Below are 22344 nucleotides of genomic sequence, written 5' to 3'. Positions count from 1 at the left end.
TGGTTGGGAATATATTGATTGCTCATCCTATCTTCAGCTAATATACATAGAAGTCATTCATTTGTTCTGTAGCTTCCAACCATGCATTGTTGCTAAATTTGTCTGCCCCTAGCATGATCACATATTGATCAAAATGATCGGCTATGCTTTTTTCCCCCCAAGATCTGAAAGGCAATCGTAATGAATTGCTAAATTATGACAGATTTTTAGGCATATAAAAAGATGAAAATATCAAGCAATTCTTTATTCCTCTTTCTCAAAAATTCATAGTCTCATACCACTTGCCTACAAACTGACCCTTAAACTCGAACATGTGTGTTGGGCTTGGACTTTCCTTGATAGGAATATTTAGTTTACAGCCTTACAAAGTTATAGGGTTCAAAACTTTACATCCAAGAAGACAAATCTCTTCCGTTGAACAGATTGCATGAAGTACTTTTGTCATTAATTGTTCTTTGTAGCTAGTGATCAATATTCCTAGGAGAGCAAAGTGTGCACGCCACATGCTACAAAGTGCACAAGCTGGTTTGGAATCTTCTGTGGTGGGAGTGCAATCTTTGAAGATGGACTTCCAAATCCCGCTCTACAGATATGATTTGGAATGCCATCTATTTTGATGTTTTAGCTAAGCTTTTAGCAATCCCCCATCCCCCGGTTGATGATACCCCAAGGATCAGGCTTATTGTTGTCTCTTGGGGCCTCAGTTCTTCTTTCTGGTCTTCCTCTTAATAACCGTGTTCTCTTGTTTCTTTCTCGTTTAATTAAGTTATTTATTCATTAAAAAAAAGAAAAAGTGCTCAAGCTGATGACAAAAATACTTAATGCAATTTGGTCGATGGAAGAGATTTATCTTGGATGTGAAGTTTCAAACCCCAATAACTTCTGCTAACGGTAACACTGTAAACTAAATATTCTTGTTAGGGAACAAAGCCAAGCACAACATGCATGTTTCCCACACCTCATCCTCCTTAGAGATTGAGGTGTGTCACTCAGCAGGCAAGTGGTATGAGGCTATAAATTTACAAGAAAGTGGAATAAAGAATAAGTTGATTTTTTATATTCCTGAAAACCTGTTATAATTTGGCAACTCATTATGCTCTTTCATATCTTGAGAGGGAACATAGTCGATCATTTTGATCAGTATGTGATCATGCTGAACCACATTGACTTACAGATGTGTAACATTTGTAGAACTGTTTTAAGCAGGACTTGTCTGGATTTGAGTGACCTGTATATCATTCTGCATACTATTCATTGTTTATCTATCTCTGTTACTTAGGAATAACGAATGGTTGGAGGCTGACAACTTAAGCATCACTGTATGCTTGGAGGCTAACAACAAAAGAACGACTTCCATATACATTAGCTGAATAACTAATTACATCGCAAGTGCTCCTTTTTATCAATTAAAAACCACTGGGTTGCATTCTATGATACAGTTTTAGGTGTTTGGTTAAAACAGAGAATTGAAATACTTCGTTTCCTTTTCTAATTTATTCATCTGGGGTCTGATGACAGTTATGGACATCTACTTTGAGTTACATGGCAATCAATGATATTCTGGCTAGTGATAGGGTATTAGGATTTAGGAGTGGATGTGCCATGTTTGCATGGGGCTTTTGGCTGACAATGTTTATCATGTTCCCTGCACAGGATGTTGTAGTCTCGTTTCCATTGTATAGTGAGGCAATTAAATTTGCTACACATGAAGAGAAGATGATTCAGATTGCAGTACGTGCATTAACTCTCAACATATATAACGGTAATGTCATGATTTTTTTTCTTCTTCTGGTTGCAAGTGAATTATCACGTGTAAACCATTCGTTGTAAAATCTTTTTATTTCCCCTATTTTTTGGTATCTTGCAACAGTATCCTTTTGATTATGCAGTTGCTGATGAAATGGTCCATAGATACATAACAACTCCTCCAGCCTCAAAGTATTTCCTTGACGTGATCTTGAATTTGAGAGAGCATTGCTATCATATAGATGCTGTAGTTCATGCTACCGAGTATGCTTCTTCATTTTATAGTTGTAATTTTGGCAGATGTATTCTTCATCTTTAGAATAACTGGTGAGTTTGATCCAGGGATACTTACACTCATGGTTTGAGAAAAGAATTACTTCTGCAAACTGAGAAGGTTGTGGATGATCTCTACTACTGCAAGGATATCATACTAGTAGGCAACTCCTATTTGAGTATATTAATGACCCAAAATATTCTCCGCATATTGGTTCTACCCATGCTGTTACCATTGCTGCAGTTAGGCCATATAAACGTAAGATATTCATGTTGACTTTCATTTCCTAAACTAATTTACTGATATTTCGTTAGAAATTTTGGTTTTAAGTTCATCCCTAGATATCTGTCGGATAAAGCTTGAGTTGAATTAAGTTGTATTGTGCTAGGTATGTCCAGCAGGCCAGCTGCAGCCAATCTTTTGATCCATCTCAGGGTACGCGTGTATCTTCCATTACTTCTGTGTATATGTTTTGTCGTCTTGTTCAAATTGTTGGGGGAACGTTGCTGGTGAACTCATTGGCTGTTTCTGTTCTATATGCTTGTATGGTCTTGAGTGGGAGAATCTCGACTGAGAGGAGTTCAACCAGCGGTACTGGTCCTGCTACTACATTTTTTGGCATTCTAAATGAACTGGAAGAAATGAGGTCTGATCTTAATTCTGAAGGAACAGAAAACGCTGATAAAAATAATCTACTTGGGCATTTCTCGGAGTACATTTCATCTAGTTTTCAGTTTGTAGACTGCAAAATGGACGAGGCACAACTAGAAAGGTCTGAACATTTCTATCCAACTCTTAAATTTCTTCTGGTTGTCATGTTTTATGAGAACTGAATATGCATTAAATGACCAAATATTGTTGTATTTTTCTTATAGGATAAAGAAAATGATACTCTCAACTGGGCTTTTTTTCTATAGTCTATCTGTATTAGGTACATCAGAAAAATTGTAGTTTTTGGTACACACTGCAATTGAGGCTTCTAGTGAGTAGTTTCTTATTATAGGATACTTCTGGAGAAGCAGTCTAGTGGGTAGATCGTCTAGTGCAGTTTGTCATTCAATATGTCAGCATCATCTGTATGTGGTGTCAAAAGTTATAACCTTGATGTAGGAGTGAATAACACCACCTGCCCTAATCCCTTTCTGTTTTGCTGAAATAAATTTCTCACTGCCATCTCTTCTTTGGGATCCTGCTAGTGCCCCCTTTTGGTTTCCATTAAGAACAAATCAGAAAAAAAAGGTGAGATGAAAAGAGAAAGCAAGAACCATCTTGAAAAAAAATTACACACCTGATGTAACAAATCAGAATCAAATGACCAAACAAAGAGAAAGAAAGAGAAGACAGAAGGAAAATAAGAATATTGAACAATAAGACTGATGTAGCCTTGGATTGAAGGATTCAACTAAAGGCTGATTGCCAAGATCTATTGGAAAATCTATGCCAATTTGAGTTATGGATATGGTAGTGTAAGGGTGATCTAATGAAGCGTCCCTGCCTCCCCCCCCCCTCCTGGCAGCCAAACTGGCAGATTGGGTCCTATACCCAAACCCATTGGCACACCAAGTGGGCTGGCCGAACTCTACCAGGGGTAGTTGGTCATTTCCTACTTTTAGTTATTAATTTAGTCCAGTAATTTTTGTCTTATTTTTCGGAGTCCATGTGTAATTTTAATTTTTTATTTTGAGTTAGTATTGAGCGTCCTAGTTAGTGATGGAATCCCAATTGGAGTCAATTTTAAGATAAGATTTCTTCTGGATAATTAGTTTTTATTTTTGCAAGTTGCTTTTCTTTTTCCCTTTATTTTTTGTTTTTTTTTTTCCTTTTTCTTTTAGTTGTTATTTATTGAGTTGTAAACGGGATCCCAGTCTATAAAGGATTCCTAGTTGAGCCAAGTTTGAGTCCAAGTGTTTTCCCTCCAATTGTAAGGCTATATATAGCACACCCTACCTCATTTTGATGGGAGCTGAATTGATGAATAAAATTTCTGTTTTGAAGGCAAACAAGGTCCTGAGATTAGTTCTGTATTTGCTGGTTCACAAAGAGGAGTAAACACAACCTCTCCTCTCTCTTCCCTAGCCCACGACAGCCTCCCCCACCCTTCCCCCTTCAACATAGACCACCTAGCCCCTCCCTGCCCTGTGGCATCATCAAGCATGGTAAAAAATTCAAGGGAAACTCAAGTTTCAACCGGGTGAAAATGGGAAACTTAGGTGGAAACTTGGGAAATTTCGAGGAAACCGAGGACTTTTCCGTACAAGTTTCGACATCAAGTTTTGACAGGTTTTAGAGAGTATTTTGGGATGGGATTCTGTATTTAAGCTAAATAGAGTATAAAGAACACATTGGTTGTATTTTGCTAAAAAAAAATCAATGTAGATATGTCTTCCAATGTACATAACATCAATGTAGAGTTGTCTGAAAAGTACATTATAAACTTAACTACTTAAGCACATAACATTCAATATATAATTTCTAACTTCAAAATAGTTGACAATAAAAGGAAAATACAACTTAGTGGTAAGAGGAGTGCCAAGAGTGGATTCATTCTGTGAGCTGAGTAGTACTATGTGTGTAACATCCTCTCCTCCAACCAACAAACATAGACATCCCATGACATTTTATGCCTATGGTTGTCAAGGTAATTGACAACTGTAACTTTATGAGTCCGGTCATCAACATGCTTAAGATAACCAGCTTGAGGGAATACGCACTTTGGATAGGGAAGTCCTGATGGAGGGGGTATTTGTCGTGGTATTTGGGAAAACATGAAATAAACAAAAAAATTGAAAATTTGGGAGAGCTACAAAATTTACAGGAAAAAGTCCCAAGTTTCCACGAAATTTCCCAAGTTTCCCACGAAATTTGGGAATTTTTTTCTCATAAACCAGCTGGTCCAATTGGGTTGAACCAAGTTTCGACAACAAGTTTCGATCGAAACTGAGGACTTTTTTTTTCTTTCTTCTGTCCTCATGAGTTTCGTTTCACATTTTCCAAAATTGTCGAAATTTCGCACATTTCGACCGAATTTTGTAACATGTCATCAAGAACCATCCCCCACCCCTCCTCTACCTTGCGGCATCCCTAGAACCACCCCCAACCTTCCCAAACCTTGTGGCACCCTCCCCAGCCCCTTCTCTCCCTTCCAACTTCTTCCCCCCTTCTTTCTTGGATCTTGCGGCAGCACTAGAAAAGAGAGAAGAAGAAAATTCAGAAAAGAAAGAAAGAAAGAAAGAAAGAAAGAAAGAAGAAAGAGAGAAGAAAGAAAAGAAAGAAATATCAAGAATAGTGGAGGAGCCCAAGATCCCATACCAACCATTGGGCCCAACTTCTGTTTAGGTTCCATATGCATTAGATTGTCATCCAATTTGGGTTTGTTAAAGCCCTAACACATCCCATATTTCTTTGTTAAAACCTTTACTTTATTTCCTTCTCAATTTCTTTCAACCCATTTAGGTTTTTGTTAACCCAAACTTTTCCCAAACCCTAACCACCCAAAATTTCACCATCAGACTCATCCCATCTAGGTCTGTTAAAATCTTTGGATCCTGAGATTAGTTCTGTATTTGCTGGTTCACAAAGAGGAGGATACTGGAGTAACCCTAATTTTGGGGAGATCTCTCCAAACCCTAAAGTCTAGGGTACATCAAAGGGGACTGTCTAGGGTTGGGACTTGATCAGCACTCAATGAAGCACAACAGAATTCCCAACAACAGAGAACTAAAAATTAAAAAAACGGCAAGAATTAACCTAGATGACTTAGAGTTCAACCTTGACTTCTTTCTAGCCTTCTTGAATCCCCTTTCCTTCCTCAAAACAGACTCCTGGAGACCCATAACCAAATTGCATAACAGCTTCCCTCTTGCACTCCACGTATCCCGTTAATTCTCCTTTGTTAAAGGGCAAATTAGTCAGGAAATAGGCCATCGAGAATCAGCGCTTGGCTCTAATTCTTGATGGAGTTAGCTTGGTTACAAATCTTAATTGGTCCAAAATCCTAATCTTAATTGGTTAGATTTCCTTTTTCTATTTTGGTGCTAATTCTCCATGGAGCTTGTTTACACATCCTAATTGGTCCAAAATCCTAATCTATGTTAGATTTCCTTTTTCTAGTTTGATTTGTTTATGTAATCTTGTCTATAAATAAAGGATAAATGGACTAGAGTCTTCACGGCTTCAATAGTGAAGCTCCTACAGAAACGATGGCTTCTTGTCTCTCTTTCTCTCTTTTATACTCCCTAATTTACATGGTATTGGTGCAACTCATCAGAAGGGTGTCCTAAAGGAGTCTTCATCAAGGTTTTCTTCTTCAGAACATCTTCTCTTTTGTTGTAAATCACTGCCGCAATCTTCTGGTGATCTACTCTGCTTTCGGTTAGGGTGTAGCACCCCATCGCTGCTTTTTTTTGGTGGGATTGACGTATGGACTAAGTAGGAAGATCTAGATATTTTGAGCACATGTTTGAGGCAGCTGTTTTCCCTGATTTGAGGTATTTTTCAGAACTACAGTTGGATTATTTTGTGTTTATTTGGGAGATCCTTCTTTTAGTTTCTCTCTATTTTCTGGGGTACTTCTTTTAGAGGGATACACAAGCTGCTGTTGGGGACTATTTCTGTCAGTTTTTTGGTTGATTGAAGATAATACTTCTTGTCCTTTTTCTGGGAAATAATATATTGTCCACTGTTGTGATTTTTCTGGGAATTTTCCTGTTTTTCTGGTTGAAGATGGTTGCTGTAGCTCTGCTCTACTTGAAGCAAATTCTGGCGGTCCATATTATTGTAAGGGTTTGAGGTAATATTGTCCCTGTGTTTTGGGAAAATTTTTGTGTCTTTTTGTTTGAGGGCAGCAGCTGTGCTGTCGTCTGTGAAGTTTAGTTGATAATGGCAAGGTCTGGTTTTGGTGGTTAGCTGATTTGACCAGCAGACATACACCAATTAGGTCTTTGCCTTCATCTGGATGCAGGAGATTACAGGGAAGGGTGCAGGAGAAGATGGAGAAGAAAAAGAAGGAGCTTGAACAATTTAAGTGGGTGGATCCCACTAGATGGTTATGGTTTAGGAATAATAAATAGGGATTTTTTAATGAGAGGTATTTTTGTCTTTTAGAAGATAAACTGAGTAACATAACTGGTTACTAACTGTGGACTAAAAGTAAGAAGTCTGACTAATATTATGGGTAACTCAGGAGATGGCATTAATATAAGAGGCTAACTTGGTTGTGGTGCTGAAAAATTCCCTTTATTACTTTATATGCTAGTAAGTGTGCTGAGCATGGAAACTAAAGAGAATTTGTTGAAGCTGAAGCTTGTGTATCTGTGTGTTTACTCTTCTTCTCCATCCCCTGTTCATATTCTAGTGCAATTTCTTCTCTCCATTCCAGGATCTCTGGTTCTTTTCGAGGTTTCCCTTCCCTTTCTCCGCCCTTATTCTCCTTTCCTTCACTTTTTCTGATCCCCATTATAATATTTTTTTTGCAAATTAACTTTTCATGAATCAATTAATTTTACCTTTGGTCTGACACATGTCTTTTTTATAGGGATGCAATACTTCTACAGGATCTCTCTGACAATCACAGTCTACTGCTTGCATCATTGATGCTATTGCTTGTTTTATTTGAAAGTAAAGGTATCTTTCACCAAATTTACCATTTCAGTTCCAATGACGAAACTGAATCTTATATTGCAGTCTTACATTTTGTAGATCTCCATTCTCATCTCTCTTCTATGATTGGATTCACCCAAAGGAACACAGGGATGGGGGAGCAGATGATGGTATGTGTGACCTTGCATTTCCCTTTTCACATTACTGTTGCGGTTATAATATTTAAAAGGATGATTGATGTTGGCTACCATTTGAATTCAACTGTTATTATTAAACTTCTAAGTTATATTGCATCTTTCAGCATATACCAGCAAGATCTGATGCAAATCCAGCTCCAAATTGGCCAATTTACCTTTGAAATCAACCTAGGTTTGACAGATATAGGTGTTGGGCCTTTATTTAATATGTTTCTATGGTCATGATCCTATTCTATGGGCCCAACTGTTCAGTGTCTAGCCCAAGTACGAAAATAGATTAGTTTAGTAGTTCAATTGGTCTAATTTTGTAGGTTCTACCCAACTTAAGTTAAAGGGTAGAATAGTCTTTTTTCTTATGTTTTGTTGTTTCAGTTTTTAGAGTCTAAGTTTCTATTGTCCTAGTCTTAGCCAGTTTCTAAGTTCTAATTTTACTAGGACTTCTTATGTAAGGCAATAAAGAGCCCCACATCAATTAGAATAGACTGCAGTTGATTACTATGCTTTTTTCCCTTCAAGCCTTGAGTCATTTTATGTGTGTTACTGCTGCATCTATTGGTTTATGTCAACTTTGCTTAGAGAAGATCTAAGAATTGAGTATTCCCTTGGGGTCCTTGGTGAAGTCGAGTCAAATCCTTGCTATGGCTGAATATACAGCCTTCCTTCAAGAAGCCATTCTATTTGACCCAAGCATCTATAAGGCTCCCCCATTTAGGCATCTGGCAGCCTGCACTCAATTCCCCTTCTCGTGTCACTGTTTATTCATTTATTTATTTTATTTTTTTATAAATTTTCTTTTATTTTCTTGGATGTTTGGACATTTCAAGTGACCCAAAATTCAAGGTCAGATCTAAACCAACTTAATCACTACACGATTTAGGTACAACGTCCCCTGCACCCCGAGTCAACTTTAAGCCCATATTTATTTGCACTTGTAATGGATGAATTAATCAGGGACATTCAAGATGAGGTCCCTTGTTTCACTTGGTGAATGTTTTTTGCTGATGGTATTGTGTTGATAAATGAGACTCAAGTGTGGATTAATACCAAGTTAGAATCATGGAGAGCAGCTTTGGAATCAAGAGGCTTTAAATTAAGTAGAATGAAGATAGAATATCTAGTTTGTAACTTTAGTCGTGATTGGACAGACGATGAGGTGGTGGAACTTGAAGATAAGGAGATCCCTCATAGTGATTCTTTTAGGTACCTAGGTTCAATCATAAATTAAAGAGGTGATATAGAGGATGATGTTTTCCAAAGAATTAAAATAGGGTGGATGAAGTGAGAGGTGTGTCTGGGGTGTTTTGTGATCAATGTATTCCATTAAAGCTTAAAGGAAAATTCTATAGAACCGTCGTTCGACCAGCTATGATGTACGGTGTAGAGTTTTGGGCTGTTAAAAAGAATCATATAGATAAACTCAGTGTAGCAAAAATGAGGATGCTAAGATGGATGAGTGACAAAACTAGGAAGGATTTGATAAGGAATGATCATATTAGAGTTGGTTTGGGAATTGTTCTCATAAGTGATAAGCTTTGGGAAAGTCATTTGAGGTGGCACGACCATGTTCAACGGAGATTTATAAATGCGCTTGTACGGATAAGTGATATAATCCAGATTGAAGGAACTAGAAGAGCTAGGGGTAGACCTAAGATAACCTTAGGAGTAGTGGTGAGAAATGATATGCATGGCTTAGGCCTTGTATCTAGCATAGCCCCAAACATAACTTATTGGAAGGCAAGAATCCATGTAGCCGATCCTATTTAGTTGGGACAAGGCTTAGTTGTTGTCCCCTGCACCCTGGTGACCTTAGCTCCCAGTTTGACCCCATTCTTACCATCCAATTTCAAGATAAAAATATTTTTTTGAATACTTTTGCTCCCTAAAACACTAGAACAAGAATCCTTATATCTTCTTGTCCAAACCCAACCAAACTTGGGAGGGATCATATCGATGTATTATTACCTACATTCCTCCAAGTTTCAGCCATTCTGACACTTGTAGACTAGTTCCCCATCTCTAAAATATTCACCACATATCTCTAAAATCAAGAAACCCTTTCTTGGTCCCATTTGAGTTGGTTCTCTTAACTGTCTTGGAAGAACTGGTCATCATTCAATTGAGACCACACCATAATCCCTTCAGAATGATGTTTTTGAAAAGTGAAGCAACATTTTTGTGTAGACATCTGATGAGTGTGTTCTATGTACTGTGATTTAGGTCATATTACTTTGATGACTATTGAATTGATTGGAGAAAATGACTCTGTTCTTTCCTTTTATCTGATATCCTTGAAATGTTCATTTGCAGTCATCTAACATCTTGCCTTCACAGTTGATGGATAAACATATAGTTGCGTGTCAGGTTCCTCAGGTACGCACTACACAAAATAGTTGCTTAACAGTTATCAAATTTTTTTTTTCTTCTTGTCTATCTATTCACTATTCCTTTTGCTTATTGGAACAATTTGAATGTGGATGAAACAACTTTTCTAATTAATCCAAATTTTGATTACAGATCCTAAATACATTGCTAAATGTTGTAGCCCACCAACCGGCATATTCAGTGTCGGCACAGTGGAATATAGGGTGGATGGTGCGACAGATACTGATTTTTCAAGGAAAAAAATTGACTGACCATGCTTTTGACATATTCAATGTAAGGGATCAACTGATTCAACTTATTCTCTTTCTTATTTGTTTCTCTGTTTTACAAGATTGAAGTAATACCATATTGGATGTACTTATTGAAGATTTTATTATATCAAAGTTTCTTCCATAAATTCTTGTTTTATGCTATGAGAAAACTTTTATTGACATGCACATTAGAACACCTTGGAATGGAAGCAAAAACATAGGGAGAAAGGATTTTTAGGGGAGATTTGAAACAACTAAAAAAATGAGATTGAGATTTACTTGTCTAGAATGACCACAGCCGCCTTTATTTTTAATGTTATGTGAGGATGAATCACTAATGGCTATCATTACACACATTCAATGAATCTAGACAGACATGTTGATACCTGTTGTAATTCGGTAGTATTGGTAATATTCATAAGGGTAGAATTTTCTGTTAGGATGTTCCATCGTAGTGGTCCCACATTGCGAATATTTGTTTCTTTGCATATTACTAATATAGATAAAGGCCTTCTATGTCACTCAGGCATAAGTTAGGATTTCTCAAATCATTCAACATGATATCAGAGCAAGAAGTCCTAAGAACAACAACCTTGAGCATCGCCGGCTCTCTCTCTCCCCTCTTCAGAACCACTGCCTGCCCCTTCTCATACCTGCGATCACTCTTAGTGGCATCGCCTTTCTCTTGGGAGCCTCCTAGGGGCATCGCCTCTCACCTCTAGCCACCCCTAACCCTAGCGATAGCCCTAGAAGCCATTGCCTCCCTATTATGAGGCTTCTAGGGTTGCTGCTGAGTGCTGCCTATCACCGGCTTCCATACCAGCCTGCGATAGCCCCAAAGCCATCTCCTCCTCCTTGTAAGGTCTCTAGGGCTTGTGGCAAGCCTTCTCTTTCCCTTCCCACCAGCCAGCGATAGCCTCTAGGGCCATTGCCTCCTCTTGTGAGGGTCCCTAGAGCTATCACAGCCCTGCCGCAAGACCTTTAGGCCCTTTGATTCCCTTGTTTCTTGTTTCTTTTCACCTTTTAAAACCTATTTCCTTCACCAACGGCTTTTCTTATTTGGTGGTGGAACACTTTTTCTCCTACCAAGGGTTCTCTCTTTACCTATTGATGTTGTGGTCTAATTTTTTGGATCAGTTTTCTGTTTGATTCCATGCAATAACCTGACTCAGAAACCTCCGCCTCTTCTGGTACATCTGGGATGGAGGAAGCTCTAGTTTCTTCTATTTCAAGGGATTGTGATTTCTCCCCATTCTAGATGACTGCTGTTAAACTTAATAGGACTAATTGCATTCATTGGTCTCGTTCTGTTTCTTTTGTAGTAGGTACTCGTGGCCTTACAGGTCATCTTCACGGGACTTTTGTCAAGCCATCCTCTCTTGGTACAACACAAGACAAGTGGGAGGCTGATGAATGCTTGGTTATAAGGTTTCTTCTTAATTTCATCAAAACAAGTATTGTAGAAAACTATCCTCTTCTTCCTGATGCTGCCAGGATCTAGAAAGTCGCCAAGCAAACTTATTCAAAGGTGGGAAACGATGCACAGTGTTTTGAGATTCAGTGAAAAATTCATCAGCTGCAACATAAGGAACTTACTTTATCTTAGTATTATAATACTCTTTGTGGATACTATCGGACCTTGGGATTTTATGGGCATTTTACTCCATCCTATGCTGCGGATGTTGCTGCCTATCAGAAGTGGGAAGATAAACTTCGGGTGTATGATTTCTTAGCCGGACTGAACATTAAGTATGATAAGATAAGGGCTCAGATCCTTTCACGAGAGCCCTTTCCATTGCTGGAGCAACCTATGCTATGGTTGACATTGAGGATAGCTGTTGGACAGAAATGGTGCACACTCAAATGCTAGAGAGATGATGGTTGGTAGAGGAGGCAACCAGACCCGTACATGTGATTCTACTCGCCCATTAGTTAAATGTGATTATTGTGGTCGGGAAGCTCACATGAAGGACCAAGCATGTGAAGATCGACAAGCACTTCATCAAGGAGAATATCAAGTTTGGACTAATCTATATCTCCTTTGTTACCTCGACAATCAAAGGGCTGATGTTCTTACAAAAAGCTTGAGTTCCAAAGTTTTTAGTAGTATCTTTGGCAAGTTGGGTATGATAAATATCTATGCACCAATTTGAGTGGGGAGTGTTATAATGCAGTAGTATAGTAGTTTTACTTATAAGGGTAGAGTTGTCTGTTAGGATGTTTTATTGTAATAGTCCCACATCAGGAATATGTGTTTCATTCTTTGCATATTACTAATATAAATAAAGGTTTGCGATGTCACTGAGACATAAGTCAGGATTTCTCAAACCCACCCCAAGTTTGTGCATGTATATAATGCACAACTTGCATACAATGGGTCAATAGGGTGAAACTCATTACAGTGTTATCGTTTTTTTGACATCAATTCATTGATTTGGAGGAGATGAATGGAATGCAATGAGTCTTCCTCAAGTTTCTACTTGATGAAATTTCTATTAGTCATAATGTGCTTGCCTGCTTGGTCTTGTCGCATGAGAAGTGTAGTAGTCTGCTAACAAGTTGTTGATAGCTTTCTTTATCTACCAGATCACCACCTTTGTTGCTGAGATGATGGTTGACCTCTAGACTTTTTGGACATTACAGTGCTACATATATATGTTTTTTTTTTTGTTTTTTTGGGTTGGAGGGGGGGGGATGCCAATGCTAGATTTGGAGAACTTCTATTCTGAGGAAGTAGCTGAGAGGCCCTGAGTCCTTCATCTTTAATTCCTTGGCCAAGTGAGCTTTTCTCTTAGGGATATTTAGAACATCACGACTTATCACCACTATACCATCAACGTGCAGAATGAGAGCATGATGTAGGAGAAACCCTAGAAACTAGGGGACCTACAAAGTGGGCTACTAGACTCTTAGAATTAAAAGCCTATTCTTGACAGATAGTAAAGAAAGGATTTTTGCAGCACTTGCAATCTGATTTATCATGCATGTAAGACAGCTAAAGTAGAGAAATAAACACGATAAGTCTTACTGGTAAGCACAACTAAACAAGAATCAATAGGGAAACAAGGGGATGGGAATCTTGGCACCATAACACTAAATTGAATGCAAGAGTATTAAGAAACTTAAAGAAAATAGAGCTGTACTAATCAATATCAGATTTCTAACAAGGAATTCAACAATTAACAATATATAGGGAGTTTTGGGAAGTCTTTGTTTTAAACAAATAAATTAGAAATATTTTAGGAGTGATAATGTTACCTGCTGATCCTGGCTGTAAAACAGGGGTTAGAAAACATCTAGGAACATAAATAAGAGAAAGAAAAAATATTTTGAAGTAGTCGGAATCCTAGGAAAGGAGAAAATAATATTTTGAAGTAATGGTGTGTCCTAGGAAAGAGAGTAGGTGATAAGAGAGAGGGAGAGAAAGAAAAGAAACAAAGAGAAGGGAAAGGAGACTAACAAAGAAGGAAGAAAAGATAAGAAGGTTTTTTTTTATTCTGCCAGAAAAATAGAACCGTGGGTTTGGGGAAGAAGAAGAAGAGTTCTAGGAAAGAAACTAGGTCTTTTTTTGAGAAAAAAAGAGAGTAGATCTTTGTAGAGGAGAGCAAGGGGAAGTTTTCTAGTGGGAAACAAGGGTGAAAGGAGGAGAGAAAGCTTACTAGGAGAGAGAGAGAGAGAGAGCAGCGTGAGCTTTTTCTAGTTCTTTTCTTTCATTCATTAAATTGCCAAAAACGAATTTGATACAAGGTTTAAATAAAAAAATTGATTCCTCACAACCCTACATGTTTAATTCCCAAAATAACCCCAACTTAAGTTGTATATATAACTCAAACTCAAAATAATTTAAAATTGGGCCCAAATAGACTCTAGGCCTAGCCCATAAAGACTCAAACATGAAATCAAAATATTTTAATAGTAAACTACTACCCAACCCACTAAGACTAAGAAATAACTTGACAAACTGCCTATGAGCAATGTTTCCTATCAAACCATAGGATCCTAGCAATCTAATAACCTCCGAACTCATCATCCATCCACATAGATGCTGTCGTGGGATGATCTCTACGTCAGCGTCGCCGGTAAACTCGAAACTGCTCACTGATGTCTTCATCAGAGCACTAACTTCTTTGTCCTTATGTTTGACAAACAAGGTATGATCAGCCTGGTTGTATTTGTAGCCAAAGTTCCGTGTAGCCTTTAGGAAATGACCAAGCAAGCCTGGTAAGACTGTTTCAGACTGTAACAGTGGTTGTAGTTTTAGAGAACCAGAACCACATGTAGAATAGAAGGGAAAAGTGAGGAATGAGAGAATGAAGAGAAGGGAAGAGAGGTTTCACATGAAACTCACCCTCTCACATAGAACATTATTAATGGCAAAGGATCCAATTCCACTTTAGGACATTAGTAATCAGATCTTCTGTGGCAGAAAATAGAAACTAAGCCAAGCGATGGGTTGCTTGTCAACCAAGCTACAGAGGCAAAGGTGTAAAAACAATTACAATCACTTATCACTAATTTGTATCTGCATAGAACAAAATTCCATCAAAACTTGCAAAATTTTCACCGAAATTTCCCATTTTGGGAACCTCAAAACAAAAAACTAGGAGATCGAAAAAAAATCCCAAGTTTCGATCGAAACAGTTGAAATTTCATCGAAACTTGTCGAAACCTCGAAACCTGTCGAAACTTGGTTATACCCGGTTGGACCAGCTAGTTCACGAGAAAAAAAATTCCCAAATTTCGTGGGAAACATGGGAAATTTCGGGAAATTTCGTGGAAACTTGGGAAATTTCGTGGAAACCTAGGACTTTTTCTTGCAAGTTTTGTAGCTTCCCAAATTTTCAATTTTTTTGTTCTTTCATGTTTTCCCAAATACCATGACAAATACCCCCTCCATCAGGACTTCTCTATCCAAATTGCGTATTCCCTCAGTTTATCTTAGGCATGTTGATGACCATACTTATAAAGTTACAGTTGTCGATTACCTTGACAACCATAGGCATAAAATATCATAGGATGTCTATGTTCGTTGGTTGGAGGAGAGGATGTTACAGGCATAGTACTACTCAGCTCACAGGGATGGATCCACTCTTGGTACTCCTCTTGGCACTAAGTTATACTTTCCTTTTATTGTCAGTTACTTTGTATTTGATGTTTTGAAGTTAGAAATTATATATTGAATGTTATGTACTTAAGTAGTGAAGTTTATAGTGTACTTCTTGGACAACTCTACATTAATGTTATTTCGAATGACATATCTACATTGACTTTTTTAGCAAAATATAGTCTGTGTTCTTTATACTCTAATTAGCTTAAATGCAAACTCTCACCCTAAAATACTCCCTAAAATCTGTCGAAACTTTATGTCAAAACTTGCACAAAAAAGTCCTAGGTTTCCTTGAAATTTCCTAGTTTCCCACCTAGGTTTTCCATTTTCACCTGGTCGAAACTTGAGTTTCCCTCGAATTTTTTTCTATGCCTGGAGGTATGTAGATGTAAATTCTTCCTAATCACTGTTCAGGAAGGGTTTATATGTCCAACTAGGATTTTTTGTCCCAAATCCATTACACATGATAGCAATTAACAAAGCATGGATTGAGTTCATTTTGGCATCGGGGCTAAAATTTTGACAAGGTTGTTGCAGAACCCACAAGGTTGAGGCCAAATTTTGACAAGGTTGTTGCAGAAGATCTGAAATGTTTTGTCAAAACCTGTTGAAAACTTACAGATCTTCCCTTGTGAGGGAGTAGTTCAGCCATCATAATGTTAATCTCTAGCTGCCTGTCTTCTACCGCTACGTATATCTACAGGTGCAGTAATGCAGTTGAGATTTCCAGATGGGTCTATGTATATCTTCCTAGCGTGGGGAGCCTTTATGACTCTAAATAACATAGAAAGACTAATGGAAAGACTAGAGTGCCCTTATAGCCTGAGTTGAGTGGAATTACATTAAAGAACCACTTGTAATAATAATTAAACTTCTACCCAAAAAATTGAAATTAAACTAATGACTTAACTGTACTCTTACCCTAGTTTATGTCCCATAGAATGGAACCATGACCACATCAACCTGTGGGACAAAGGCCCAAACATGGTTGTCAAGGCGACCAAAGTGATTGGGGCTCCGCCTAGGCGATTAGGTGACAAAGCGGGGACTAGGCGGTCTTTTTTTTATAGCGATCAAAGTGGTTGGGTAAAAATTTTTCAATACAACTACTTCTAAACTACTTTTCATTACAACTACTAATGTAGTACAATATTTGATTGATCAAAACAGTAGCCAAATAGGACCTTTCACAGGGAATAAAGTTCAGATTTGATAGACTTAAGATGAAACATAAGTTAGATGTGAAAGAGGGCTGAAACTAGAGTGGTATTATAGGGATAATAACATAACAATACGGGCTGAATAGATCTTCAAAACAGGGGTAGAACTATGATGAATAAATTAAAAGGACAATGTGAGGGAATTGAGAATAACAATGTAACACTCGGGCTTCACACAACAAGGTGGATCGATTGGATCGAACACCAACCTACGTTGATCAAACACAAGGAGTCTCTATAGAGAAGGAATGCTAACAAAGCAATTTGATTTCAATAGATGAGTTGTCTCTTCACCTCTTACATAATTCTCTTTATATAGCATTCTAAATAGACAAACATTAGTGGTAATATCCAACCATTAGCTAACACCACCTACCTATTAATAACTCAACTACTACCTAACTCTTTGACATTGGAAAATTCCTTTGACAATGAGTTATTTTATTTTCAAACCACAAACCCTTTTATTGACTTTTCAAAACTAGACTTGGGCTTAGGTATAGACTATAAAGTTCAACATATGTGGGCTACCTTTAATCCACTAAAACAATCCTAGCCCATAAAAGCCATGGGCTAATTCATGTGATAGCTTTAGGCCTTTGATGGGCCTAACCCAATGGGTTTTTTCTTTCTTAAATATGTCTTTAATTCTGCATCACATGGCGATTATTCCACGTGTCACTGGGGGGCGACACGAAACCCCTCAGCGACACGAATTTTACACTTTATCGGCGATATATCGACGACGGTCAACTATTCGGTTGGAGAACAACCCTCTAGCCTTGCCTCCACTAGTTTCCACACCAGCTCCGGCTACTGTACGTCTGTACCACCATCGCTGCTGCCCCCAGTGCCCTCTCCGGCCAAAACACCACCTACATGGCTGCACCAGTACTATGCTACCGATGGTCCAGCACCAGCCGTAACCCCATCTGCGCTAGCATCGGCACCATTGAAACCATTGCCCACGTCGAACAACTCTGGTGCGGTTGCTCCTCCTCCTGCTGCTGCTGTTTCCAAATCCCAGAAAAAATTGTTCAAGAATGGCAGTGTCTTCCACTTTTCCATGCCTTCTTTTTCTTTGGGAAATTTGAAGATTTCTCTCATCTTGCCTTTGCAGCAACAACCACCAGGTAATTGTAGAGCGGTAGAGGTGAAATCGAAATCGAAACCCTCTTCTTTGACTTGTTCTTGCCGGATTTTGGACTCTTGGCTCTTCGTTTTGGAACTTGAGAATAGAGGTTGGATGGTGACATGAATGGGAAAGGCAGGGGCAGAAATAACATAGTTGGATGGGTTTCTTGTGCATGTCTTCAGAATTAGCCAAATTCTTGGGCATTGAATCACACCGTTGATTTAGCATCTCCCTAGTATTCTTTTTATTCTATGTTTTTTTATCACTAATTAAAGGAACAAAAAGTCGGGCGACATGGCGGACATGTCGCCCGTGTCGCCAGGCGCCAACACGGCGACACCAGGCAACATATCGGACAATGCTTTCTATAATAAGCTAAACAAATATTCAATAGTCACATTCATTCAAAAAAAAAAGCATTCAAGAATCATAATTATGAAAAATTATTCAAAAAAAAACACAAACATAAGTTTATCTCATCAACCCATGGTTGTCAAAGCGTCCGCCTAGGCATTTATTGATTCATTGATTCTTGATGTTGAGTATGACTTATGCTTCACAATCTGTTGCCGACAAGCACAGGGGTCCTTTGTAGATTGGGCGTCAATTAAGTGGTTCAAAACAAAGCGGTTGAAAAACCGCTTGGCCACCTAGGCGGATGCTTTGACAACCATGGGCCCAACATCCATATTTGTCAACCTTAGGTTGACTTCAAGGCAAAATAGCCAAATTAGGTGCTGTCTCTGCATCAGTACCCCACTGCTTCTCACTACTTGAATTCTAACAGCTTCTCATTATCCCTAGACTATTGTTTGCATTTGTAATGCGTATTCTAAATATGTTTTATTATCTAGGATTTCTCCACACCCTAAATCACACTATTGGAGATTATCAAGCTGAGATTGACGCAAGTAAGAACCTGTTGAGGCAGCTTCTCCTCAATTTTTCAGATTTTGGGATTGTTTTCTCAAAATCTTGACCAGATGATTTCTGCAATGGAGTTCAAAATAACTAACTCCAAAAAATCGGAGGATCTTTGTCTCTGCATGATGTGACCCCAAAGAATGGGTCCAATAATCAGGATCTAGTAAAGAAAATCAGCAGGTGTTTAGGGTTCCTACACCCTGGCGGTTAGGGTTTTAGAGATGTTTTAGGTAATCTAGGGTTGTCAAAGGGCAGGCTGGGTTTGGTTAGGGTTTATGAGCTTGGGATTATTGAGACCTAAATCTGAATTTTGTTATTCTAAAGTTCAAATTCAAGCTTCAAGGCTTTTAGAAATTAGGGTTTCTAGTTCTAGGGTTTCTAGGGTCTGCCTAGAGTTAGGATTAGGATCGAGTGTTAAGAGGGATGGGGGGGGGGGATCATGATCCTAAGAGGGGATAATGATTGGTGGAGGGAATTAGGAGTTGTAGGTTTTGGGATTCTTGGAAAGGGAAACAAGGTGCTGAAAGAGAGGGGAGAGGATTTAGTGATGTTTGAGAGGAGGTAGGAGATTGTGATGGGGGGGAATGATCACTTACTTGCTGTGTAACATTGGGGATAGAAGAACTCTTGAAGAAGAAGCACCACACAAGCTGCCGCAGGGTTTCCTCCGACTTGGAAACCCTAGACAACCTCAATCGCACTCTCCCTTGGCTGTAACTCCTTTGCAAATTTTTAATTTATCAATAAACTGCCTTGGTTTCATGTCTGAGGCTTTATTTATAGCCTAAATTAGAATATTCCTACTTGGACTGAAGAAAACAAAAGAATTCTGTTTTAAATAAAACTGCAACCCAAGGAATTCTGTTTTAAATAGAACTCCTAACTAGACTAGGATTCTTTCTTAACTTAACAAGGACTGCCTTAAATAACAAAATGAAAATAAGAGTAGGCTCCTAATAAAATTCTGCATCTAATAAGACTGAACTAGGGGTACCCAGAAAAACCAAAATGCCAGTCACTGCCAAATACTCCGTGCAGCTGGGCGGGGCCGTAGGATGCTGGGGAAACAACCCTAAGCCCTATTTTGGCCCTTGGGTTCCTTGGGGGTGGTCTTGAAATTCCACATCACCGTGGCTTGTAAATTCTATTGGCTTTTGGATAACTGAGAAAGGGGTGTTGAAGTTAGGAAATTAATCATAGGATTGCAAGGTAAATATAGGATATCAAGTCCACTGTCGAAATGAATCATAGGATTGTGAGGTAAATATAGGATAACAAGTCCACGTTAAGATCGCTCCCCCCCCCCCCCCCCCAAAAAAAAAAAAAAAAAAAAAAAAAAAAAAAAAAAAAAAAAAAAAGAAAGAAAGAAAGAGAGAAAGAAAGAAGATAATCTGTATTAAGACAAAGATGACAGAATGAAAATACAAACAAACAGCTTGTGTCAACCGCTGCATGGCCATCGGCAGGGGAGGACTGACAAGCCCTCAGACAACATGTCACATTAAGTTCGCTTCTTAACTGATAATTTCAGTGTTCACAGATGGACAATTTTTGGAGACCATGAGGGCGACATTATGATTGTATGTTCTGGTCCTGTTGATATTTACTACCATATTAAGAGGCAATATGTCATGGGCCAGGAATTGTAGTTCGTGGTCTCACCTTTGAGCATGGCTTTGGACAGGTCCAACACCTGAGATTTCATCTGAAACTATCTGTTTTAAGTTGTCTTCAAATTTCAAAGTTTAGTTTCAGGGGCCATGTGACCTACTTAGGTCATGAAACTGCAGGACAGCTTAATTTAGGTCCTACAAATTAAAATTACACCCAAGATGGTAGTTTGACTTTGGACCCTTGGTTGTCAGCACTTGCTGTATATTAATTATGGACATTGATATCTCATCCAATATGACCATTGAGCTAAAACACCTGTTGTTACAAGCTTGTTTGGATAAGATTTGTTAACAGGTGGAGCACATAATATTTTATTTTTATTTATTTATTGGAAAGGGGGGGGGTCTTGACCCAGAAGAGACAGCCAAGACTAGGTCAAAATTTTATCTGGTTCTCGTTGAGGTATTGTGTTTAAAGTAACTTAACTTGTATCTTTCCGGGCAAAAAATAAGCAAAATGAAGTATCGGACTGAAATTTCAGCAACATGTCCAAACTTCATTTGAAACCCTGTAGTTTCTCCATTTTATGCGGTTTGAGGGCTTGTATTATGGCTGGAGTCCTCTTATTCTCTGAGGCAGACGGTCAAAATCAAATTAGTGGGACCGTGATGATGTTTGCGGCTCATTAAAAAGGCAAGGACTGTCAGAAATTCTGGAAACTTTTCTTTCATTTATAGTATAAGATCAGCTAACTCATGCCTCTGGGGGAGTTAAATCATGTATTTGTCTAGAAGTGGTGGCCTTTGGCCTTTTACCATTGTTGCTACTGTTGTACTATATGTTTGTGCAGCTATATTAACACTATTTTTTTATTACCAGGTATACGTTTGTGCAGCTAAACACTATTTTTTTTATTACCAGAGATAGATGTAGCTCAGTCAATTCTCACACTTTTTTTTCTTTGTCGGGGAAAGAGGGAGAAAAGGAGAGTGTCGTCCTCCAGCAAAGTAGTGTTTCTAAACCTTCTTCCTCTGTTCTAACATTTTTCTCGAGAAACAACTGTGTCCATATACAGAAATATGGAAAGTGTGTTATGTCTCTTGCCCCAAATAAGTTCTCTAATTTCTGAGCTTTCACCCTGGGCCATGTCCTGTATGGTGTAAATACTGCTGTTATTGAATCCCTGTCAAGGTTTCCAATCCTCAGATATTGGTTGCTACGCAGAATGTCATTAAGAATGAACATTATGTTTTTGGAACCTATATACCCTGCTAGTTACTGTAGATTTTGAGTACATTGTTATCATTTAAGCATTCAGAAATTCTATTTTTTTCTACTTTCTGTATGTAGATTTCTTATGAGCGGTCCCGTGAAAGGCTTCTTAATGAGCTCAATGGCTGCTGGTTTGATTGTGTCCCAATTGCTTTGAAGAATGAATGGGAAAAATGTGGATCAGGTATTGTTTCATATTGAAAATGAAGCTAAAAGTCAGGTCTGTGTTAAATAGACTTCTGTATTCATGAGTACTGATGAAATAATGTGTTAGTGCTTGTGGAATCTTCACTATCAAAGGATCCAGCTTTTGCAGTGGAGCTTTCTTTCAACAACCATTTTTCTGACAGTAAGGGATATGTTTTTCTCAACATTTGGTATCCTTTTGAGTTGTTTTCTTGTGTTTTGATGGTTTTGCTTTGTTTATTTATTTATTGTAGTACGTCTTTTTATAAGTGATTTTTGCATTTGATAGGGGAAAAATAGAGAATAGTCAGTCTCCTAAAACTCCAACTGGGAGGAAGGAGATTCCATAAAAAAGAGCACTCTTTTAAGAAAACCAATTGCAATTACAATTGAAATATACATGAGCTTCAACAGCCTTCTGAAATAAGCGCTGTTAAC

The 22344-nt window shown here is 38.3% G+C and overlaps 1 protein-coding gene across 2 annotated transcripts in view; it reads left to right on the top strand.

Annotated features, from left to right (window-relative positions):
* LOC149028074 (protein TRANSPARENT TESTA 9-like) overlaps positions 1 to 22344 on the top strand; it is a 50897-nt gene that overhangs the window by 11775 nt on the left and 16778 nt on the right. The window contains exons 7-16 of one of the 2 annotated variants that reach the window (XM_089168356.1): positions 1654 to 1762; positions 1890 to 2010; positions 2089 to 2278; positions 2419 to 2792; positions 7554 to 7642; positions 7718 to 7788; positions 10147 to 10185; positions 10330 to 10470; positions 21799 to 21904; positions 21995 to 22069. In XM_089168356.1, the coding sequence (XP_089024482.1) occupies positions 1654 to 1762; positions 1890 to 2010; positions 2089 to 2278; positions 2419 to 2792; positions 7554 to 7642; positions 7718 to 7788; positions 10147 to 10185; positions 10330 to 10470; positions 21799 to 21904; positions 21995 to 22069 (1315 nt within the window). Of the gene's footprint in view, positions 1 to 1653; positions 1763 to 1889; positions 2011 to 2088; positions 2279 to 2418; positions 2793 to 7553; positions 7643 to 7717; positions 7789 to 10122; positions 10186 to 10329; positions 10471 to 21798; positions 21905 to 21994; positions 22070 to 22344 lie in introns of both variants that reach the window. The other variant, XM_089168350.1, reaches the window with a different exon arrangement.

Source organism: Hakea prostrata, chromosome 1 (assembly GCF_041222555.1).
Source record: "Hakea prostrata isolate BN-2017 chromosome 1, UWA_Hpros_2, whole genome shotgun sequence".
Taxonomy (NCBI): domain Eukaryota; kingdom Viridiplantae; phylum Streptophyta; class Magnoliopsida; order Proteales; family Proteaceae; genus Hakea; species Hakea prostrata.
Note: the sequence above shows the minus strand (reverse complement) of the source record. Positions and strands in the feature narration are given on the sequence as shown.